General features: G+C 39.1%; 1 protein-coding gene across 2 annotated transcripts in view; it reads right to left on the reverse strand.

Moving 5' to 3' along the window:
- Window positions 1-9,533: 9,533 nt before the first annotated feature.
- Papolg (poly(A) polymerase gamma) overlaps window positions 9,534-20,787 on the reverse strand; it is a 29,550-nt gene continuing 18,296 nt past the window's right edge. Inside the window, exons 14-22 of one of the 2 annotated variants that reach the window (XM_005070427.4) lie at window positions 19,529-19,648; window positions 16,182-16,291; window positions 14,643-14,764; window positions 14,262-14,431; window positions 13,797-13,885; window positions 13,499-13,719; window positions 12,611-12,676; window positions 12,381-12,437; window positions 9,534-10,823 (exon numbers count right to left, since the gene is read on the reverse strand). In XM_005070427.4, the coding sequence (XP_005070484.1) occupies window positions 10,701-10,823; window positions 12,381-12,437; window positions 12,611-12,676; window positions 13,499-13,719; window positions 13,797-13,885; window positions 14,262-14,431; window positions 14,643-14,764; window positions 16,182-16,291; window positions 19,529-19,648 (1,078 nt within the window). In that variant the 3' untranslated portion in view covers window positions 9,534-10,700. The remainder of the gene's footprint in view (window positions 10,824-12,380; window positions 12,438-12,610; window positions 12,677-13,498; window positions 13,720-13,796; window positions 13,886-14,261; window positions 14,432-14,642; window positions 14,765-16,181; window positions 16,292-19,528; window positions 19,649-20,787) is intronic. The other variant, XM_013113626.3, reaches the window with a different exon arrangement.

Below are 20,787 nucleotides of genomic sequence, written 5' to 3' on the forward strand. Positions count from 1 at the left end.
GGAACAGCTCAGGGAACTTCATAAGAATTCAGGGATCCCTGCACTTTTTCCCCCCTACGAATAAAGCAGCTGTTTTGAGACGGTCTTTGTGCCAAGGTGTTCAGGGACTATCCTCCAGGCCGAACGCCACCATCTTCATAAGTTCAACTGTGCCCGTTTGGCAAAAGGTCACCACGGCCTATTAATGTTCCTTCATAGAAGACTGAGGTGGTTGGGATCCTCTCCAACCAGGTGTTTGCAATTCAGCCCGATTGCACACGGCTTTGGGGAGGGGCTGGGAAGCACTAGGGAGAGGGGTTTCATGTCTGCAAGCCATAGCAGAGTTGTCACCCGCGCTTCCTGTAAGCCTTCCAGTATGGCTCCCTTCAGACACCCAGTCTTCTGCTCTGTAAGTAAGCCTAATAAACACATGGTTCCCCCAGAGTGAACCTCGGTGGATTTCTACCTTAGTCTGTCCTTGAGCCCTGTGAGGAGGGGAGGAAGCAGAAGTTGGATAGCTCCCTCCCACACACCCCCAGCTTCCCAGAGACAATTCTTACTACACAAGGCAAGGGCATTTCATGGGAGGTGGCAATGTATTCAGTCTGGCTGGGGATGTAGGCGTCGGCCTTGTTTCTTGAAGCTTGGGATGGATTTCTAGGACAGGATCTCTACATCAAGTGCCATTCATGGTACATGACACTTGTCACTTCATGTGGCCACAAAGTGATTTGCTGAATTCTACTATGTGCCAGGAACTTTTGGATTGCTTCTTTGAATTCATTGAGCTACTTTTGGAAGTAGGATCTTTTATTATAACCACTGCTTTCTAGAAGAGAAAGTGGAGACATGATACATAAAGTAGCTTGGACAATGCTTCATAGGAAACAAGCTTGTAAAGGGAAACCTTTTCCTTGAAGAACCCTTCCCGCCAGCCTGATTCCAGAGCCGCATCAGTCCCAAATAAACACACAGGAGGCTATATTAATTATGAAGCTGTTGGCCTTGCTTGTTTCTTACTGGCTAGCTCTGACTTAAGTAATTACCCCATAATTGTTAATCTAAGTATATCTCTTACTGGAGAAGTTTCGGGCTTCCTACCCCCATGGCGTTACATCTTGACTCTCTGTGTTCTCCTTCCCAGAATCCTCCTGGACTCCTAGTCCCACCTATCTAGATTCCTATTGGCCAGCAGTGCTTTATTGACATATACATATGACTTCCTCCACATCTCCTCTTTTCTGTTTAAACAAAAGAAAGGTCTTAACTTTAACATAGTCAAATTATATATAAAAGAACAGTTATCAAGTAAGAACATAGTTACAATATTTTGTCTATCAACATTTAGCAAGATTTAAAGAAAATATCATCTATTCTTGTGAGTCCAAAGTCCTATATGTAGCTTATCTTTTATCATAACTAAGGAAAACTATAATTATAACTATCTGTCTTCAACTCCATCAAAGACCATAGAAGGATAATATATAAACACTAGGATTGACAGAGACATCTTGCTACCTGGACAGTCACCCGAAGTTCCTCTGTAACGTTGCGGCATCCATCTTCAGCCCATAGGCCACAATGTATCCAGAAGATTTCTCAGCAAGGCAGGAAATTTCAAAACTGTCCATCTGCATTAGCAGTCTGTCAGTAATTTCTCTGTGTCCTGCAGAAAGTCTCGTAGACTCTTCCATGAAGCAGGAACCCTGTAAGACTGAGTTCAGCAGTCACTTTCCTGTGGGTCCTGCATGTCCAGTTTATACAGCAACAGTCAAGCATTACAGGCAAGAGCAGTTTCTTGCCCAAATGGCTAATCTTGCCATGTTGAAAGCAGACTCCATAACGAGTTTCTTCGATGCCCATCTTCCTCTCAGACATAATTGGTGCTGCCAGGAGTAGACATTTCTCATTGTCATGAAAAACCCTAAACCATTTCAAATGCCATTTTCTGAAGGTCTTTGAGAGGTTTGAAGACTGTTTATCTATCTGAAATACATTTCTGTATATCTAGAAAACCTAACTTACCTAACTATAAATTCTATTTTAAGTAGCTATCTATAGTCTGTATTCAATTATGCATTATGTCTTAAAAGATCAGTATAAGCACAATACTTAGTCAAGAGGAGAAATATATACATCACAAAATTGACCTTGAATTTGTATCAATAAATGAAAAACAATACCCATACCATAATTCCCCTTTTTACCATTAAAAAGAGATTGGTTGTGATCATTAACCAATTATAAACAATCCCATATAAATGAAAACAAAGGTTATAAACAAGATGGGAATTAGGATGTCGCTCATTCCAAACTGCTTTGTGCTGGAAGGGGGCGCTGTTTATACCATGGGGAGCATGACAAAACTCAGAAACTTGTATAAGTCCTTATTTTCGTGGTCTGTAAAGCTGCATCATCCTAGCTGTTTTAGTTGTTGGAACACCTGATCCACTGCTTCTGGGGGTCTTGGTTCGTCAAACCAAAGAAGCCTGGAAGGAATCCTCAGCTTTTCATTTTCTGTGGAAACATAAACTAAAACTCCTTTTCCAAGTAACATATCCTTATACTTAAATTTTGAAGTCAAGGCATTTTTAAAAGATATAAGTTGAATTAATTCAGCTGCATTTATAATCAAGTGTTCCTTCCTGAGCAATCAAAAAACTGAAAAACACAATAGCATACAGTATCCAGACTTTCTGTGTATTTTCCATCTTTACGTGGCTTATTTATTTATCTATTATTACTGTATTTCTTTTACTTTTATTTCTTTTTCTCTGAGACAGGGATTCTCTTTGGAAATCTGCCTGCCTCTGCCTCTACAGCAAATCTTACTCTGCCTCCCGAGTGCTGGGATTAAAGGCGTGTGCCACCAACGCCCGGCTTTTCTATTTATTTACCACTATGCCCGATTCTTTTTCTCTCTCAATCCTATATTTTTAAACACACTGTAAACCTTTAGAGGCTTTTCTTTATCCAAGTCTGACTTTACTGTAAATCTTTATGTTTTTCTGGCCACGTGTCTTATCTGTTAAAACCGCGGCAGTTTAAACTGCCTTTTTTTTCAAGATGGCGGGCGTAAGCGTGATTTCATGCTGACATCCAGCAAAAGCTGCCACTTCCAGCTGTACGTACACACCTTTCAATCGTTAGCAGAGTCTCTTAAAGCAACCTTGTTGGGTTTTTTTTTGTTTTAATGCCGTGTCAGGAAGACTAACTTAAGCCAGCCGCGAGTCTCTGCTTGCTGCTAACAAAACAGAGCCTGCCTGAGAAAATGCTGCTACCAAAAATGTGTGTGTCTCTCCATTCTTCTGTTTCTAAAATTCCTTTAAAGCTTTGGTCATTCTACGTGGAAATTCAATCCTGCCCCTGATCACCATTTGTAAAGGGAAGCTTTTCCTTGAGAGACGCCTTCCCGCCCACCTGGTTCCAGAGTCGCATCAGTCCCAAGTAAACACACAGGAGGCTATATCAATTATGAAGCTGTTGGTCTTGCTTGTTTCTTACTGGCTTGCTCTGACTTAAGTAATTACCCCATAATTGTTAGTCTAAGTATATCTCTTACTGGAGAAGTTTCCGGGCTTCCTACCCCATGGTGGTTACATCTTGACTTCCTGTGTTTCTCCTACCCAGAATCCTCCTGGACTTCTAGTCCCACCTATCTAGATTCCTATTGGCCAGCAGTGCTTTATTGACATATACATATGGCTTCCTCCACACAAGCTAGTGCAGAGCTGAATCTGGGCCAAGGCAGGGTGGCTATAGGAGCCTCCAAACTGCTTATATTGTTCTCTCATCAAAACAGGGGTCGCTCAGTGCAGCTGAGTCACCATCTCAGACGCGTGCACTGGGACCACAGGTGTGCACTGCTGCAGCTGGTGTCATGGGGGTCCTGGGGATTTGAACTCAGGCCCTCACACTTCTACAGCAAGTGCTGTCACCCACTGAGCCACCTTACCAGCTTCAAAACTTCATTCTTTAAGGAAAGCATAAGCAAGCATGTCTGTCTCTTTGCTGACAGGGCCCCCGGAACCTTTGTCTCTCTGCTCCCACATGGTGTGGTGGCTAACAATGCTACGCAGCTGTTATCTGGGAGATTAACTGTTTCTAGAGATATGGAGAGGCATGATGACTTTTTTGGAATATTTTCATGTCATAGCTACTCCAAGGTTTTAAAGACAAGTGTTTCCAGCTGAAAACACACACACACACACACACACACACACACACACACACACACACACACACCCCTGGGGAGCTAAGCATCCAGTTACACAGCTTTTAGTGGCAGAGTAGGCTAGCTCAGCATAACCATCATTGCTGCTGACCAGGTTTAAAAACAAACCCTGATCCAGTGGGACAGGGCAACATGAAGGGAATTTGTCCCATACTCAAGACTTGGCCTCACACTTCTAGAGTCTGCTACTCAGCAGTCAGGCATCTGGAGATGGTCAAGTTGTCTCCCCAGGCCTGTTTCCTCATTTGTAAAATCCCAGTGCTGCCTCCTAGGGTCATAAGGATTGTGTTGTAAAGGACCCGTGGAAATGCTTAGTAATGACACCTTTATAATTAGAGCATTAATACTTTCCATGGTGGGGTGTTTGAGATGTGGGTACAATGAGATTTGCCTCTCACTTGAGCAAATCTTAATATGCTGTTCTTCAGTTTAACCTCTTCTCACTCATGTAGGGAAAAGGGTCCAGCCAAAGAAACACTACTTGAGCAGAGCCAAAGAAACACACTTTGGCCCTGTAACCAGAACCAAAGAAATGTACCCTGACCCTGTAGCCAGTGCCAAAGAAACATACTTTGTCCCTGGAATCAGAGTCAGTGAAAGAAATGCACCCTGGCCCTACAATTGGAGCCAAAAGGCTAAAAAGGACCAGAGAAAGAAACACACTTTGGCCCTGAAACCACAACCAAAGAAATGTACCCTAAAGTGAAAACCATTGTCAAAGAAACACACTTTGTCCCTGGAATCAGAGTCAGTGAAAGAAATGCACCCTGGCCCTAAAACTAGAGCCAAAAGGCTAAAAAGAACCAGAGAAAGAAACACACTTTGGCCCTGAAACCAGAGCCAAATCTGACCCTAACCCTGTGGAGAACTAATTGATCCCTGAGTAGGAGATTTAGCCATTCTGAACTCAGGGACTGAAATCTGACCAATCCCCACCCCGGAAAAACAGTCCTGTCCGTCCTGTCCCTGTTCTCCCCACCCCAAGAATTCCTATATAAACCCTGTGTCTGTTCAGCCTGGATTCTTCCCTCCCAATAAATCTCTTGAATGAGGTTTGGGTGAAAACCTTCTCTGCTGCAGAGCAAAACTGCTACATTGGGAAAATATCCCCAACTGGGAAACCCTCTCCTGCCAGAGCAGAGCTGATACACTAGGGAAGCCTTTCCCTGAAGCTAGGCTGTGAGCTGCTATGCTTACTGTGACCTGTGGTATTCCTTGGCTCCCAAGCGTCAGAATCCATCCCTGTCCATCCCATCCGATCTGTCAAAATGCTTACAACTCTGAGGATTGATGCCACCTGACCAATTATAAAATGTTCCAATTAATGATTTTTGTTGCTTATTGGCTTTCATGTTTTGCTTGTTGATGATTGATGCAAAGATTTTTTTTTCCCTAGTGACAAAAGACTGTCTTTGCACTTTGATCTGTCTCCCTTTTCATACGTGTCTTTTCTGGAACTGTTGAACAGTTGTACATTGCAGAACAAAGAATAGTGACCCAAGCTTGAGATGAGCTTTTGGGAGGCCCTCTTGTGCTGTGTATTCAAACTGTAAGTTACAACTCAAGACTGGTGTGAGAATACCTCAGTGAAATCACAACTAGGACTTACAATAGTAAGGAAGGCTATTTCCCCAACTTAAGAAATTCTTACACATACATTTTATATGCAGATATTCACATATGTGTATATACAGGTGTTAACTTACAATACGAAACATACCTCTAAGGGTTACCATTAAAGTTTGTAAAACATATGCTAATGCCTATTTTGATTTTTTGCATCTTAATCCATTGTCTTCAATGTACTATATTAAAAATAAATCTTGGCTTCTCTCGCAAACCAAAGACGCAATTTTTCCTCTTCAACGTTCTCTGAGCTTTCTCTACAGGAAGGGCTGTTGTTTTTCACCCTGTGAGGCAAGGATGTAGCTCAGGCTGGCCTGGAACTATGTAGCCAAGGTTGACTTTGAACTTTTGATGCTCTGTCCTGTAGTCTAGTGACAGAACTGCAGGTGTGTATCACCAGGCCCGTCTTGTGAAGTACTTGACGGTTGTGCTAGGGATAGTCTATCAATCGGGCTGCATCTCTGCTATCTCTACAGAAAGAATCTTGACTAAACGCCATGTCTTAGTTTGTCTTCTATTGCTGTGATAAAACACCATACATAACTATCCTGTCATGGTAAACAAAAGGAGAAACTGAGTGTTACAGGAGTTTGAATCGTTCGCGTTTAAGAGCATGTGAAGTCCTTTAACTTGTACTTCTAGGGATGGTAGCCAAGGCTTGATGACTGGACACATCTGTTTACAACCAGACACGGGTGCCTCAAGTAGTCTTTGGTGGAAGTGTGGACAAGGCCATCCAAAAGGACAGGAAGCTGGGCCTTCGCCACAGTCAGAGCAAATCCTACTGCAGCTTGCTAATAAATACTGCTAACAGGTGATTGTGTGTGAAGCAAACGGAGTCTGAGCTTTGCTTTCTTATCAAGTAGCTAGTAGATACCATTTTCTATTCAAACAACCTGAGTCTTAAATGACTGTCAATTTGAGAAATAACTATGTAGTCTTCTTGTCCTTCTGAGCTATTATGAAATAATGTCAAACATCACCCATTTATCAGAGTAAGTTTATTTGATTACTTATTCCAGACAAAGGAAGCTGATATGTACAACTACAAAGTCAGACAAAACTGAAGCGTACCACACAGCTGTCGAGAAAAGGGCAGCAGCTGCAGGCACTTTACAGAATACCGTGGCATGATGTAGCACCATTGGTGAGGATACTCTATGCGTCTTCTTGAGAAGTGATAGTTTAAAACTGTAACAAATTTGGAGGCTCAGCAGTGAGGAGGTGCTTGCTGCACTTCCAGAGGACCCAAGTTTGGCTCCCAGCACCCAAGCTGGGCAGCTACCAGCAGTCTGTAACTCCAGCTTCAGGTATCTTCAGGCGCCCTCTTCTGGGCTCTGTGGGCACTGCACTCACATGCACATTACACATTCACACTCATAAATCAAACAGAAATGAACAATTTGCAAAAGTAAAAGTCACACAAGAAAGACAAGCCATTTAAATGCTCAGTGTAACTCAACACCATCATAATGGCCCAAGGGCTCTTGTGCTTGTTACTGGGCAAATGGCCTCGCTTATGTGGACCAGCAGATGCTAACCATGACCCCAAGCTATCCTCAGCATATTACCCATGGTGTTGCCCATTTGAACAGTATACGCCTCTTATCAAATTCAGTAGAAGTTGGAATACTCATGTCAGCACTTTTCAGATAGACATAAAAAAACTGTGTTCAATTCATTTCAAATATAAAATTATTAGATTATTTCCAAAGTAGAGAACTTGGAAAGAATATGACCTCATAGAATTCCTTTAGAAAATCCTAAGGAAATATTTATTTTCGAGTCTGATTTCCTTTGATCATTTTCACAACTTCTTTCCAAGCTTTGTATGATTAATTAGTTGATTTATATACAAATTTGTTTATAAAATACATATAGCTTAAAAATTAAAGCATTTGTGTTCGTTGGTATGCTTAGTGAGTTCTGACCTAAACAACAAACTTGGAGGAGCAAGTATTCTTTCATGCTATAGAACTCAGAGGACATAGTTTCACTTTTCTATACCCTTTAAGGCCATCATTCTAAGCTACTGCATTCTGAGTGACCTTAATAACATGGGAAAGTTGATGGTAAACATTCTTCTAAATACCAACCACATTAACTTTCACCCAAAACAGAAACCAAGTGTTTCTGAGGTCCTCACCGCCCATTTTACTAGTTACGAGCCATATTACATTCAGAAATCTACTGCAGCAAAAGCAAATGGAGTAAATTATAAACATTCTAGGACTGGTAAATCCTGGTGGTTCCCACCCCCAGCCTCCTTTTTGGGGGCATGAGCTACTCTGAGAAACCAATGAAAGCCAACATCCCCTGACTAGAAAAATGAACAAAGAGCATCTTATACACAGTTCCCAAGATTACTCAGATACTCATGACTCCAGCTAGAAATCCTAGTTCAAAACCAAGGGACAGTCAGGTACCGTGCTGAGGAAGGAGAGTCACCCCACACTGTAAGCCACATGGTCTACACAGCAGGTTTCAAGCCAGCCAGGGTTATAAAGTGAGATCTTGGGGGATGTTGTAAAGAAAGAGACTTGGCCCACATGACCCTGTCCATTTTCGGTTAATTGCTAATTAGTAAGCATTTTATTTACACTACTGAATGGTTGTCTTCAGACAAAATTAGCCTTATTTTAAGCATCAATAAACTTTAAAAATGTACTCCCCCAGGTTTCACAAGGTGTTAAACCAAGTGCTTTCTTCCTCAAATGGTTAAATTCTCAAAGCTGAAACTCCTAGGTACCTGTCTTCCTTCATCAGTCTCCTGAGCTAGTCACTAAATGAACATGCGTCTAGATGCTGAAGGCTATTTGCTTTTATAAAATACATTTCTAGTGATAGTCATACACTTGAAAACAGACAGCAGGCATAACATTGAATTCCAAACCTTTTTACTTGGAACCAGGTGACTATCACTATGGTAATGAAATGTACTAAATGCCTTCCCACTGGACAGGAAGCTCTAACTTTTGGATGCTGCCATATCAAAAGCCTTCTAATCAATACCTCAGTTGTCAGACAGGTTGATGAGGTCCCTCTGTGTAAACCCTGATACTGAACCACTGGCTGTGCTGAATGGACCCTTAGCCTAAGGGAAAAATGAATATACTGCCAGGGCCAGGCTTGTTCTTTCTTGGAATAAGGTTCAATTAAATCTCCCACCAAGTAATTTTTCTAGATTCAAGGTCAGGCCTCAGTCTTTTCATAGCGCTTTTTAATTCTGCCTATTTGTAGAACCAATCCCAAACATGGGAATTCAGGAAACGGTTAACTGTGAGCATGGCTGTGCCAAGGTAGCCAGCTCCTCCTGGCCTGTGACACAGAGGGGTGAGAGAGAGTGCAACCACCCTTTCTTTCCATCTCTTGCTCTTCACTGTATACATTCAACAAGGCACTTGCCTTCCAGACACCTCAGGGTCAGAGCGGAAAGGGAGGGTACAGCACTCTGACAACCTCAACTTAAGGATTTAAAACCGGTGGTAAAGTCTGCGAGTGACAATGGACTGTTTCTCTACTGACTATATGTATATGACTTCCCATGTGTCATGAAAACCACAGCCAGGCTATTTCCTCTGCACTGCCCCCTTCTGGACCTATGAAGATGGTGGTATGTACCAGCATCCCTGGCTATGCTTCTGACTTCCATTTTAAATATATTAAGTATATTTAAAAAATTAAAGACAGACAGTAAAGGTTTGCAAGTTTCTCTTTGAAAAGATGATATCTTACAGTACATACAAAAATACTCTGAAAATACATACGACTTCATTTACAAAACACGGAGTCAACAGATTACAAGAATTACATGGTTGTGGATTTTTAAACTGAGCATGCATTCATGAAACTTAAAAAAATATTAAGAAATGCACTGAAAAAAGCAGTGTAAAAAAAGACAACTCATATAGTTAAATAAAAACTACAAAGGTCCTGAGCCAATTAATGGTTGGTAACATATGTCATTCAAAAATGCCTTGAGGTTTCAATAAAATCCACTGCTCATTCTGCATGCTAATCCATGAAGAGACTGTTGGGAGTTGTGGTGAGAGATTACCATGCTGAGTTAATTTTATACTTCAAAAATACAAGTCTGCCATACTTTATGTATCTTATCATTGATGGTAGGATGAATTCTTTCTTTGTAAAAAATACCAATCAGCTAACAACAATGTCATGAGATAGTAAGATATGTAACATTTTCACCATTCATATACTGACTTTCAGTATCCTGGTTATAGTTTGATTTTTAATAAAGATGCATTTTGAAGGCCCCCATGGGAGGCAAAATACAGAGAATTTATGGTGCCCAACTCTTATGTAGTCACTGGACTAATCCTCCCTGGGTAACTATGCAACATCTGGACAAAAGTACAAAAAATAGTTTAAATATTTATGTGCCAATCTGGAAAAAATAATTTAAATTAACAAAATAGACATCTACACAAATGAAGGAAGCAAAAACGCTATCTCACATTCATCCATCTTGGGTTACACAAAGTGGCTTCAATGCTAAAGTAAACACAAACATTTGGAAAATTACAAGACAGGTTTTTTTGTTTTGTTTTTAACTTTTTCAGCTCTATACAGTGATTACAACATAAGACTTAAAAAAAACAAAGAAAGAAATAAAAAAAAACAGTTCAGGACTTGTTTTATCAGAGTCCAAGTGGCCAAGAACTGGTTCCCGTAACAGAGAAACAAACATCAAAAGTTAAGGCAGTAAAACCTTAAAATGAAAGCCATAATACTGCAGGTGACATTTACTAGCAGGTGATCCTCAGAGTGTTTGTGGCAATCAGTGGGAGAATGCCCTCTAAGGGTAACTGTCATGCCATCTCAGCCACTGTATGACTGCAGTTCACCTAAGTGAAGAGGCACTGCTATTGCGATTAAGGGTCAGTCGGATGGAGTTTTTGATGATACGGATGTTGCTTGCTGGAACTGGAGATGATGAGTCTGACAGTTCTTTACTGGGCAGTCTCTGTTGAAAGAAAGACAGGAAAATGTGTATGTACAGAACACATGCACACCCCCCATAACGACTCATCTAGTGAGTCAACCATCAAACTCTCCTTGGACGTTTCCTTCAAAGCCCTGCACCCCAATGTTCACATGTGCACTCATAGCCCCTTCCCCACTCATTCTAAGCACTTCTTACTCTTGGGTCTCTCTTTTTTTAACAGCCAAAACTGAGACCCCGAGGAGTAGGGAAGCAGAAGTGGTAGCAATGAGGAGGGCTCTGGAGAGATGACTGTGTTAACTCAGTCCGCTGAGAAATGCATACAGAACTCCACCCTCCCCAACACTGGGCAGTGCCCCTGAGCGATATCAAGTGCATGGTGACTGAAGAGAAGTCTTAGGAATGTGAAGTCAAAGTGAGCATTACGCAGAAGAACTGGTGCCTGAGAGCTATGCCCCTCAGTCAGTTTTGTATTATGTGACAGAAACAATATAAACTTGTTAATAGCTAATGCAAAGGGTGTGGTCAGTGGTAGACCACTTGTGTGGCATCGTGAGGTTCTGAGTCTAACCCACAACACCATAACCAAGTAAATTAATTGGTAAATTCATACATATCTAGAGAATAGGACAATGAAGATTTATCTAGCATAACTAAATTTCAGACATTATACTGTTCTACTTACTTATCCTTTATACTTGAATGGTTTTTTGTTTTTGTTTTGACACAGGTTTCTCTATGTAGCCCTGGCTTTCCAGGAATTCAGACATCTACCTGTCTCTACCTCCTGAGTGCTGGGATTAAAGGCATGTCCCACTATTCCTAGCTATAGTTGAAATATTTTAAAGTGTAGTCATGCCATTCAATTCACTCTTCTATTTTAATATCCACTCCAATATTTTCCATCCAGTATCATATTCAGTATCTTTTTGTAATGAATGCAGTCTTGTGGTGTGAATTGTGCAACTGACATTGCTTCCTCACGTCCCAGCACGGTAGCAGTTGATGACAGAGGAAGCACTACCTTTGTGGAGGGGTGAAAAGAAGCCATCTGTTTGTACACTCTAATGGAAGGGCTTCCCATGGTCTGCACGAAGCTCCTTTCCAACACTTGCTCATTGGCTTTTCATGCTTAACATATCTGATCTCTAGTAACTTAAACCCTGAAAGCAATATATATGGCAAAAGCTATCTTTGGTACTAGTAAGAAAGCCCTGTCTTGTTCACAGACAGATAAAGCAGACCGAAATCTAAGTATGTCACTAGTCTTCCTGTTTCTTCATCTAGACTCTTGAGGAATGTCCATTCAGAACTGTACACTATTTGTTATCTCCAGTCCTTACCCAACAACACTGCTGGTCTCTGAGAACAGGGACATAATCATACACTTTCCTGGTCATAGGTTATTTTGTTGTTTCATTGAGACAGGGTTTTACTCTGCAGCTTTGGATAGTTTTGAACTTGAAGCAATCCTCCTGCCTCACTCAGTCCTCTAAATACTTGGACTTGGTTTTAGTTTTTTAATAACTTTTTGTACTTATTTTTACCTATAGAATTATTACAACCATCATCTATTACCTTTTTACGTGATGTATCAATAGTTGGGATGGGCATAGATTCTCCACCAATGGCATCCTAAAAATAAAAGAATTAAAAATACAGGTTTAAATTTTCTTATCAGTTACAACACACATTCCTACTTAAAATAAAAACCAAAAAACTGACTACTCAGAAATACTTTCTATGGTACGTTTTTACAGTTTATGCTCTTTAGGCTCACATGCTGAGTGTGATATTAATGTATTTACCATTGGTTTTCTTTTCCTATCCTCGGCAGCCTGGGAGTCCTTAAATGCTGACTCAAGTCGAATAAACTAAGACATAAACAATAAAAATGAGTTGCTATTATATATCTGTAAAGACCATATCAATTAATATAAATCAGGAGACTAATAAGTCTGTCATCAAAAATGACAATTTAATTAATGATTTCAATTGACTACAACTAAAATTAGATTGAGTTTAACTGCTACCCTTGATTTATGCAATTTAAGTGATCTTTTTGGTTAGATCAATTCAGATGCTAATAAAGTATCTTATTACATAACAGAAAAAAATAGCACAACTCCTTAACTTTTATGTAAATAAAAAACTTATATCAATCAAGCAAACTTTCAGACATCAGTAATTTGAATTCAAGATGAATAACAAATATCATTCCTAGCCGGGTGTTGGTGGCACACGCCTTTAATCCCAGCACTTGGGAGGCAGAGGCAGGCGGATCTCTGTGGGTTTGAGACCAGCCTGGACTACCAAGCAAGTTCCAGGACAGCCTCTAAAGCCACAGAGAAACCCTGTCTCAAAAAACCAAAAACAAACAAACAAACAAACAAAAAAACAAATATCATTCCTGAAGGGTTTGAAATATTCTTTTCAAACAGAACAGCTCCCAGTGGAAAACTTACACAGTTAAGGAAAACTTTTTTTGTTTTGTTTTTTTATCGAGACAGGGTTTCTCTGTGTAGCCTTGGCTGTCCTGGAACTCCGCTTTGTAGTCCAGGCTGGTCTTGAACTCACAGAGATCTGTCTGCCTCTGTCTCCCAAGTGCTGGTATTAAAGGCGTGTTACTAGCTTTACTATTATTTTAACTTAAAAAAAAAATCAATGAGTGATCATTATTAAAATCGTAACTTTACCTTTTCTATGTCTTTTAACCTCTTAGAAGTCCCATCGGTAGGTGGTGAATGGGATCTTTTGGGTGTAACATTCTTACTTATATTGGATAGTCCATTTAGATGTGGTTGTCCCTGGACAGGGTTGTGGGATGCTGTGACTCTAGGAATAACGTTCCGTCCCACTACAGTAGGAATGGTGCACACAGATGGGGGGGATATAGCTTTTACTGTAGGGTCAACCTCTGCAAAGTACAAAAACAATTTTAGTAATCAAGTACTTATGTACAAAATTGCTCCTAATAAAAGTTTAGATACCTACTTGCGCCAATGACTGGAATAGACAGCCCTTGAGCTGGGGGGACACCTGGCAGCTTCTCCACAATTACAGTAGCAGGCTCAGTACTATTCCTAGCAAAAGTATAAAACTATCATTATTCATTTATTTCACTAGTATCGAGTTTAAAAGCTCTTTCTTTAACATTCAGGATTACTTCTTTCTAGTATCTCAATCTTACAAAAACAGAGAAAGTCAGATAATGCCAGGAAAATCAAGAGGGAAAAACTTAAGTAGAAAAATTGTACATTCATCTGTACTGCACAATTCCACAAGGCTTTGATCCTGGGGCAACTCCTGCAGCACTACATGCACTGTTGAGTATTCCTAAACAAGAAACTAGGAGCTAGTAAGAGGAAATTCTTAACAATGAAGAGAACTTTTAGGAAAGGTACGGAAAGTTTTCGTCACCCTCCAATAACAGCCTGGAAGGACAGTTTAGACACACACCTTTCTGCTTCTCCTGTGGGGCTGTCTGGATTGGAAGGCTTATTTGTAGACACTGGTGAATTAAAAGGTGTTCCACTATCGGTGTCTCTGGAGCTATCCAGACAACTGCTATCCAGAGATGATCTTTTGGACTGAAGCCCACCTGAACTCCGGCTTACGTCAGAGAGACTCTGCCAAAGAGAAAGACACTGTTAGGATTTCAAAAGTAAATGAGAATATTCTGAAGCACACAAAAGCAACTTGTCTCTGTTTAAGGTGAGGTTTCAGACTGACTGTCTACACCTTCTTTCGCAATAGGTTTGCAGGAGGTGTGAAGTTCAAATTTGGTTTCAAGCTCAACTCTTTCAATGGAACCATACTAGGGAATTAGAACAGACCCACCTTTTTCTTCTTTTGAAGAATCTCCGCAGGTAAGTAATGATGAAGTTGTTTTTTCTTTACATGAGTTGCTTCAATTTTCATTCCATCCTTTAGCATATTTATGTTGTTCGCCTGCCTGTACACTGTAACAATGTTAATATGTTAAAGGGAAAATTTCTTTCTGAACCACAAGCTGTTTTCCTTTTCTGAAATGTATAGATCACGTATCTCCCACTAAACACACACCCTCCTGTGGAACAAGTATTTCTAAGATACTTCCACTGTGTCACAGAACTATTTAAGAATTGACTGGTTCTATGTGTATATCTTCTAAAAGTTTTCTTATAATTAGCAGCCACCTAATTCTTGCATCAAATATCTAAATGCAATTCAAGTCCTCCTTCTACTCTGAGACTGTGTTATCATCATAGTCCACATCAGATCTAGAAGTTCAGAGGTCAGTAGCCCTCTGCAAATCTATCTTCAGTGTATCGGTGGGAAATGTCGCAGAAAGCATCAGGGGACAGACATATGGCTCTAGATTTCTACTCTAGTGCTTTTCATAACTTGTGAAGACCAGCTGTAGTATCACACAAATTAAAGTATTTTGTGTCTACACAATTAGATTTTAAGTCCATTGAAGACAGAGGCAGAAAAGTTATTTGCACTGCAAATGCTGTGAAATGTGGTATATTATTTAATACTGTGGGAACTTGAGTCTATGTGTGGAAAAGAATATTTAAAAACGTCTAGCGAGTGTCTCAGCTTCCTCCTATTTTGAGACCTCTGATCGTAATTCTGTTTCCTTCCTCAGAATGCAATTCAGTAGTTTGAAGGTGAAGTATAGGAATCTACATTACCATGATAAACCTGAGGACCAGCTAAAAAGAATTTAGAAGACTCTTATGTGCCACGAATAGTAACAGCACGAGTGTGCATACCACTCCAGACCAACACTAGCTCAGTCTACAATGGGTACTGCAGAGAGGTGTGGCTGAGGCTAGATATGAAGGGCAACTTTTTTCTATTGATCTTGGAACCCACTCAGCAAATCTCTATCTACTGATCATTATTTAACATAAAAAAACTTAAAAGTCATTCATTTTTATGGACTGTGATTACAAACTCTGGCTAAACACACAGGAAAGTCACCTGTGAAGTATAGTTCTATTTTAAAACAAAAATGCATTAAGATGGTACAAAATTTATGTGATTTAGGAGTACCTAGGGAGTCTCCTCACTCCTGTCCCCTGGACAAAGTGCACTGCAACTAGCAGAGACATCTTCTACATTTGTAAGTATGTGTGTGTCTCTCTCTCTGAAACAAATGGTAGCAGCACCCTGTTGTTACTCTACAACACCCTTATTATATCTTGGAAATTGCTTCATCATTCTTTTCCCTTTCCCCAAATAGCAGCACTAGTTTCTACAATATGGGTTAATTTAACCAAATTGGGAACTAAAAATCATCTCCAGATAGACCCTAAACAGATGATACTGAGTTACAGCCATGATTGAGAAGCACCATGATTGAGAAGTCCCACGGTTATGAAGCCTTACCTGTATCAGTAAATGATTGTATATCATATGTCAAGTCTATGTTAACACTTTCTGCATTTTCTACTCTCCGAAAAATTATCCCAAGGAACCACATTGATACGTAATTGTTGCTATAAAGAAAAATAAAATGTTTCCATTAACGTTTTTTAATCAAACAAATGCTCCTGGAAAATCAAAACTTAATTTCTATTTATCTGCCTTATTAGTAGATTTTAGTGATACAGCCCCATTCTTAAAACTATATTCAGAACACATCTAATACTAAGTGTTAATACTAATACTTAGTATTCTTAACAATACTAAGAGTATTGCTTAGTATTGTTTTAAAAGAAAAATAGTACTGAAGTGATGGGAGATGTCATCATTCTGTAAAACTGTCTCTCTTATTGGTTGTTGAATAAAGCACTGTTGGCTAAAAGGGAAGCAAGATAGGTAGGGACTAGGAGTCAAGGAGGATTCTGGGAAAGAGAGGCAGAATCAGACACCATGTAGACCTCCAGAGTAAGAGGTCCGGACCCTTTTCTCTGGTGAGAGAAATACTTAGATTAAAAATTATGGGTTAAATACTTAAGTCAGAGATAGCCAGTAAGAAACGAGCAAACAGCCAACAGCTTTATAATTAATATAGTGTACTGTGTGTTATTTGGGGGTTCAGACAGTGAGGCAGGGCCCAGGAGAATGGCAAGGAAGACTACACTCTACATATGGTGTCAGAAGTGGGACTGAATTTCCACGTAAAGCTTTAAAGGGATTTTAGAAACAAAAGAACAGAGAGAAGCACGGCTTCTTGTAAGCAGCATTTTTCTCAGGTTGGCTCTGTTTTGCTAGAGACAAACAGAGACTTCCATGACTAATATGGTAAACTTACGTTGCCATCTTGGAAAAACTACAGTTTAAACAGCTGTGGTTTTAACAGATAAGACTTTACAATAAAGTCAGATTCAAATGAAAAAAAAAAACCTCTAAAGGTTTACAGTGTGTTTAAAAATTATGTAGGCTTGAGAGAGAAAAAGAAACAGGATAGTGATAAAAAAAAAAAAAGAAGCTAGCTGTGGTGGCATACGCTGGTAAGATTTGCCCCAGAGACAGAGACAGGTGGATTTCCGGAGAAACTCTGTCTCAAAAATAAATAAATGAATAAATAAATAAATGTAAAAAAATAGATAAATAAGCCACATAAAGATAAAAAATATACAGAGAGTCTGGGTACTGTATGCTATTGTGTTTTTTAGTTTTTTGATTGCTAAAAAAACAACTACTAAAGTACACTTGATTATATACTAGTAAATTAATTCAACTTACATCTTTTAAAAATGCTTTGACTTCAAAATTTAAGTATAAGGATATGTTACTTTAAAAAAGATAACTTTATTTCTCTTTCCACAGAAAATAAAAAGCTGTGGATTCCTTCCAGGCTTCTGTGGTTTGATAAACCAAGACCCCCGGAAGCAGTGGCCCAGATGTTCCAACATCTGAGACAACTGAGATGATACAGCCTTACAGACCACAAAAACAAAAACTTAATACAGGTTTCTGTGTTTTGTCATGATCCCCATGGTATGGACAGTGCCCCCTATCAAAGGAAACAGTTTAAAATATACAACGTCAAAATTCCCAAATATTGTTTATAAATCTTTGTTTTCATTTAAATGGGGTTGCTTATAATTGGTTAATGTCACAACCAATCTCTTTTTAAAGGTTAAAGGGGATTATGGTATGGAAATAAATACTTTATATTGGTATGGTTTTTCACTGATACAAATTCAAGGTCAATTTTGTGATATGTATATTTCTCTTGATTAATTATTGTGCTTATACTGATCTTTTAAAACATAATGTATAATTAAATACAGACTATAGATAGTTACTTATGATAGTCAGAATTTGTAGTTAGGTATATTAGGTATGTTAGGTTTTCTAGATATACAGAAATACATTTGAGAATAGCCTTCAAAATTTCAAAGACCTTCAAAAAAGGACATTTAAAATGGTCTAGGGTTTTTCTTGACATTGAGAAATGTCTGCTCCTAGCATACCATCGAAGAGACTCATTATGGAGTTTGCTTTCAACATGGCAAGATTAGCACTTTGGGCAAGAAACTGCTCTTGCCTAGACTGTTTGACTGTTGCTGTATAATCTAGACATGCAGGACCCATAGAAAAGTCACTACTGAATTTGGACAGTCATGGAAGAGTCTGGGCAAGAAACTGCTCTTGCCTAGACTGTTTGACTGTTGCTGTATAATCTAGACATGCAGGACCCACAGAAAAGTCACTACTGAATTTGGACAGTCATGGAAGAGTCTGCCAGACTTTCTGCAGGACACAGAAAAATGACTGACAGACTGCCAATACAGATGGACAACTTGAAATTTTCTGTTTTGCTGAGAAGACTTCCAGACACACTGTGGTCTATGGACTGAAGATGGATGCCCCAATGTTACAGAGGAACTTTGGATGACTGTCTAGGTAGCAAGATGTCTCTGTCAATTCTAGTGTTTATATATTATCCTTCTGTGGTCTTTGATAGAGTTGAAGATATAGTTATAATTATAGTTTTCCTTAGTTATGATAAAGGATAAGTTACATATAAGACTTTAGACTCACAAAGATAGGATAGATGATATTTTCTTTAAATCTTACTAAATGTTAATGGACTAAATATTGTAACTATAGTTCTTAATAACTGTTCTGTTATATATAATTTGACTATGTTAAAGTTAAAACCTTTCTTTTTATTTAGACAGAAAAGAGGAGATGATGGGAGATGTCATTCTGTAAATCTGACTCTCTTATTGGTTGTTGAATAAAGCACTGTTGGCTAATAGGGAAGAAAGATAGGTGGGACTAGGAGTCAAGGAGGATTCTGGGAAAGAGAGGCAGAGTCAGACACCATGTAGACCTCCAGAGTAAGAGGTCCGGACCCTTTTCTTCGGTAAGAGAAATACTCAGGTTAACAATTATGGGATAATACTTAAGTCAGAGATAGCCAGTATGAAACCAAACAAACGGCCAACAGCTTTATTATTAATATAGTGTACTGTGTGTTATTTAGGGGTTCAGACAGTGTGGCAGGGCCCAGGAGACTGGCAAGGAAGACTACACTCTACGCTAAAGAATGGCTCATTGAACATATATTTAAAAGGTGTTCCTAACACTATTATGGAGTTTCTGCTGAAGTTTACTATTGACTGCAGCATGTACTTATATAATAAAACATGGTCACTCATATTCAAAACATATATCATTCCTCCATCAATGTCTGTTAAGAACAGTCTTAAAACTCATCTGTAACAATGCATATGTCAAATAACATTACTTAAGACACTTATTTAAGGACAACTTACGCTTTATGATGTTCTTTGTTTCCAGGGAATGACTGGGGATTCACATGGGCAAGAGTAATAAACTCATTCCGTTCCAAATTTCCAACAAGTACACGGATTTTAGATTCTACTAATCCAACCCTGCAACAAACAACAAGATTTCTATGAAACCATATCAAATCTGACTATACTCAAGTAAACCAAGTAATATATCAACTACCAAGTTCTGTATGTTCACTTAAAAATGCATTCCAATTATAGTAGGGGTTTCAAAAATAGCAGTTGGGGAAGCAGCATGGTCAACAGGTCAAAGTGTTTGCACATAACCCTGACGACCGGAATGTGAGACCGGGGGCCAACAGTGGAAGGAGAGAATCACTTCTGAGGTGTACATCCATATACATGCTGGGCCACAAGCAGACGTTCTCACACGATAATAAATACAACATCAAACAGGCAAATGCCACATTTAAATGACTTTCTCCTTATGATCTAAAGTTAACGTAATTCTGGCTATTAAAACACCGAGACTTGGTTATGGCTAAAATAGTAATAATGATTTGAGCATAAACAAAAACTTGCATTTAGTGTAGTCTTCAATCATTTCTACTTTCATATCTTTATGTGTAAATCCTAAACTGCCTTTAAATAATATGGACAAGAAAAGTTAACATAGGCACATGATTTTTGAAATAAGCATACTGATTTTCACAAAATACTGTATTTTGCATTTCAAAGTCACTAAATTTAAATCAGATATTAGAAAAATGTTTCACCTGATTTTTACAATTTAATTTTCTCTCTCACTTAAGATATATGACTGCTAGGTATGTATTTATTAATGACTAAGTTAGAATACTTTCAAGAATACTTCTGAATATTCTCAAGCACTCATGAAAGCTGATATATTACAATCGAGTTACTGCAGTGCTGTCACCTAAATGAGAAGTAGACTTTTCTCTTAGCACTACCACAGAGCATCCTTTAGGGTTTTGAGCGGCATAGTCTCTCTGCCATGTAGCAGAGAGCAGCATTCAACAACATATTAATGAAGAAGGATGGCTGTGTACCAAAAAGATCTCTTAGCAAGTAACAGACTGAATTTGTCATAAGCTATTATTTCCTGATTCCTTATCTAAACAAATTAAATATTGAATCAATAAAGAAATTCAATTACCAAAGAAAGAAAAACCTTAAAGCGACAAGTCAGACTGTAAGAAATTACTGGTAGCACAACTTCTGCCCGGTGGACCCAGGAATGAGAATATCCTGAGAGCAGA

This window comes from Mesocricetus auratus, unplaced genomic scaffold, assembly GCF_017639785.1.
Source record: "Mesocricetus auratus isolate SY011 unplaced genomic scaffold, BCM_Maur_2.0 Super-Scaffold_100029, whole genome shotgun sequence".
NCBI lineage: Eukaryota > Metazoa > Chordata > Mammalia > Rodentia > Cricetidae > Mesocricetus > Mesocricetus auratus.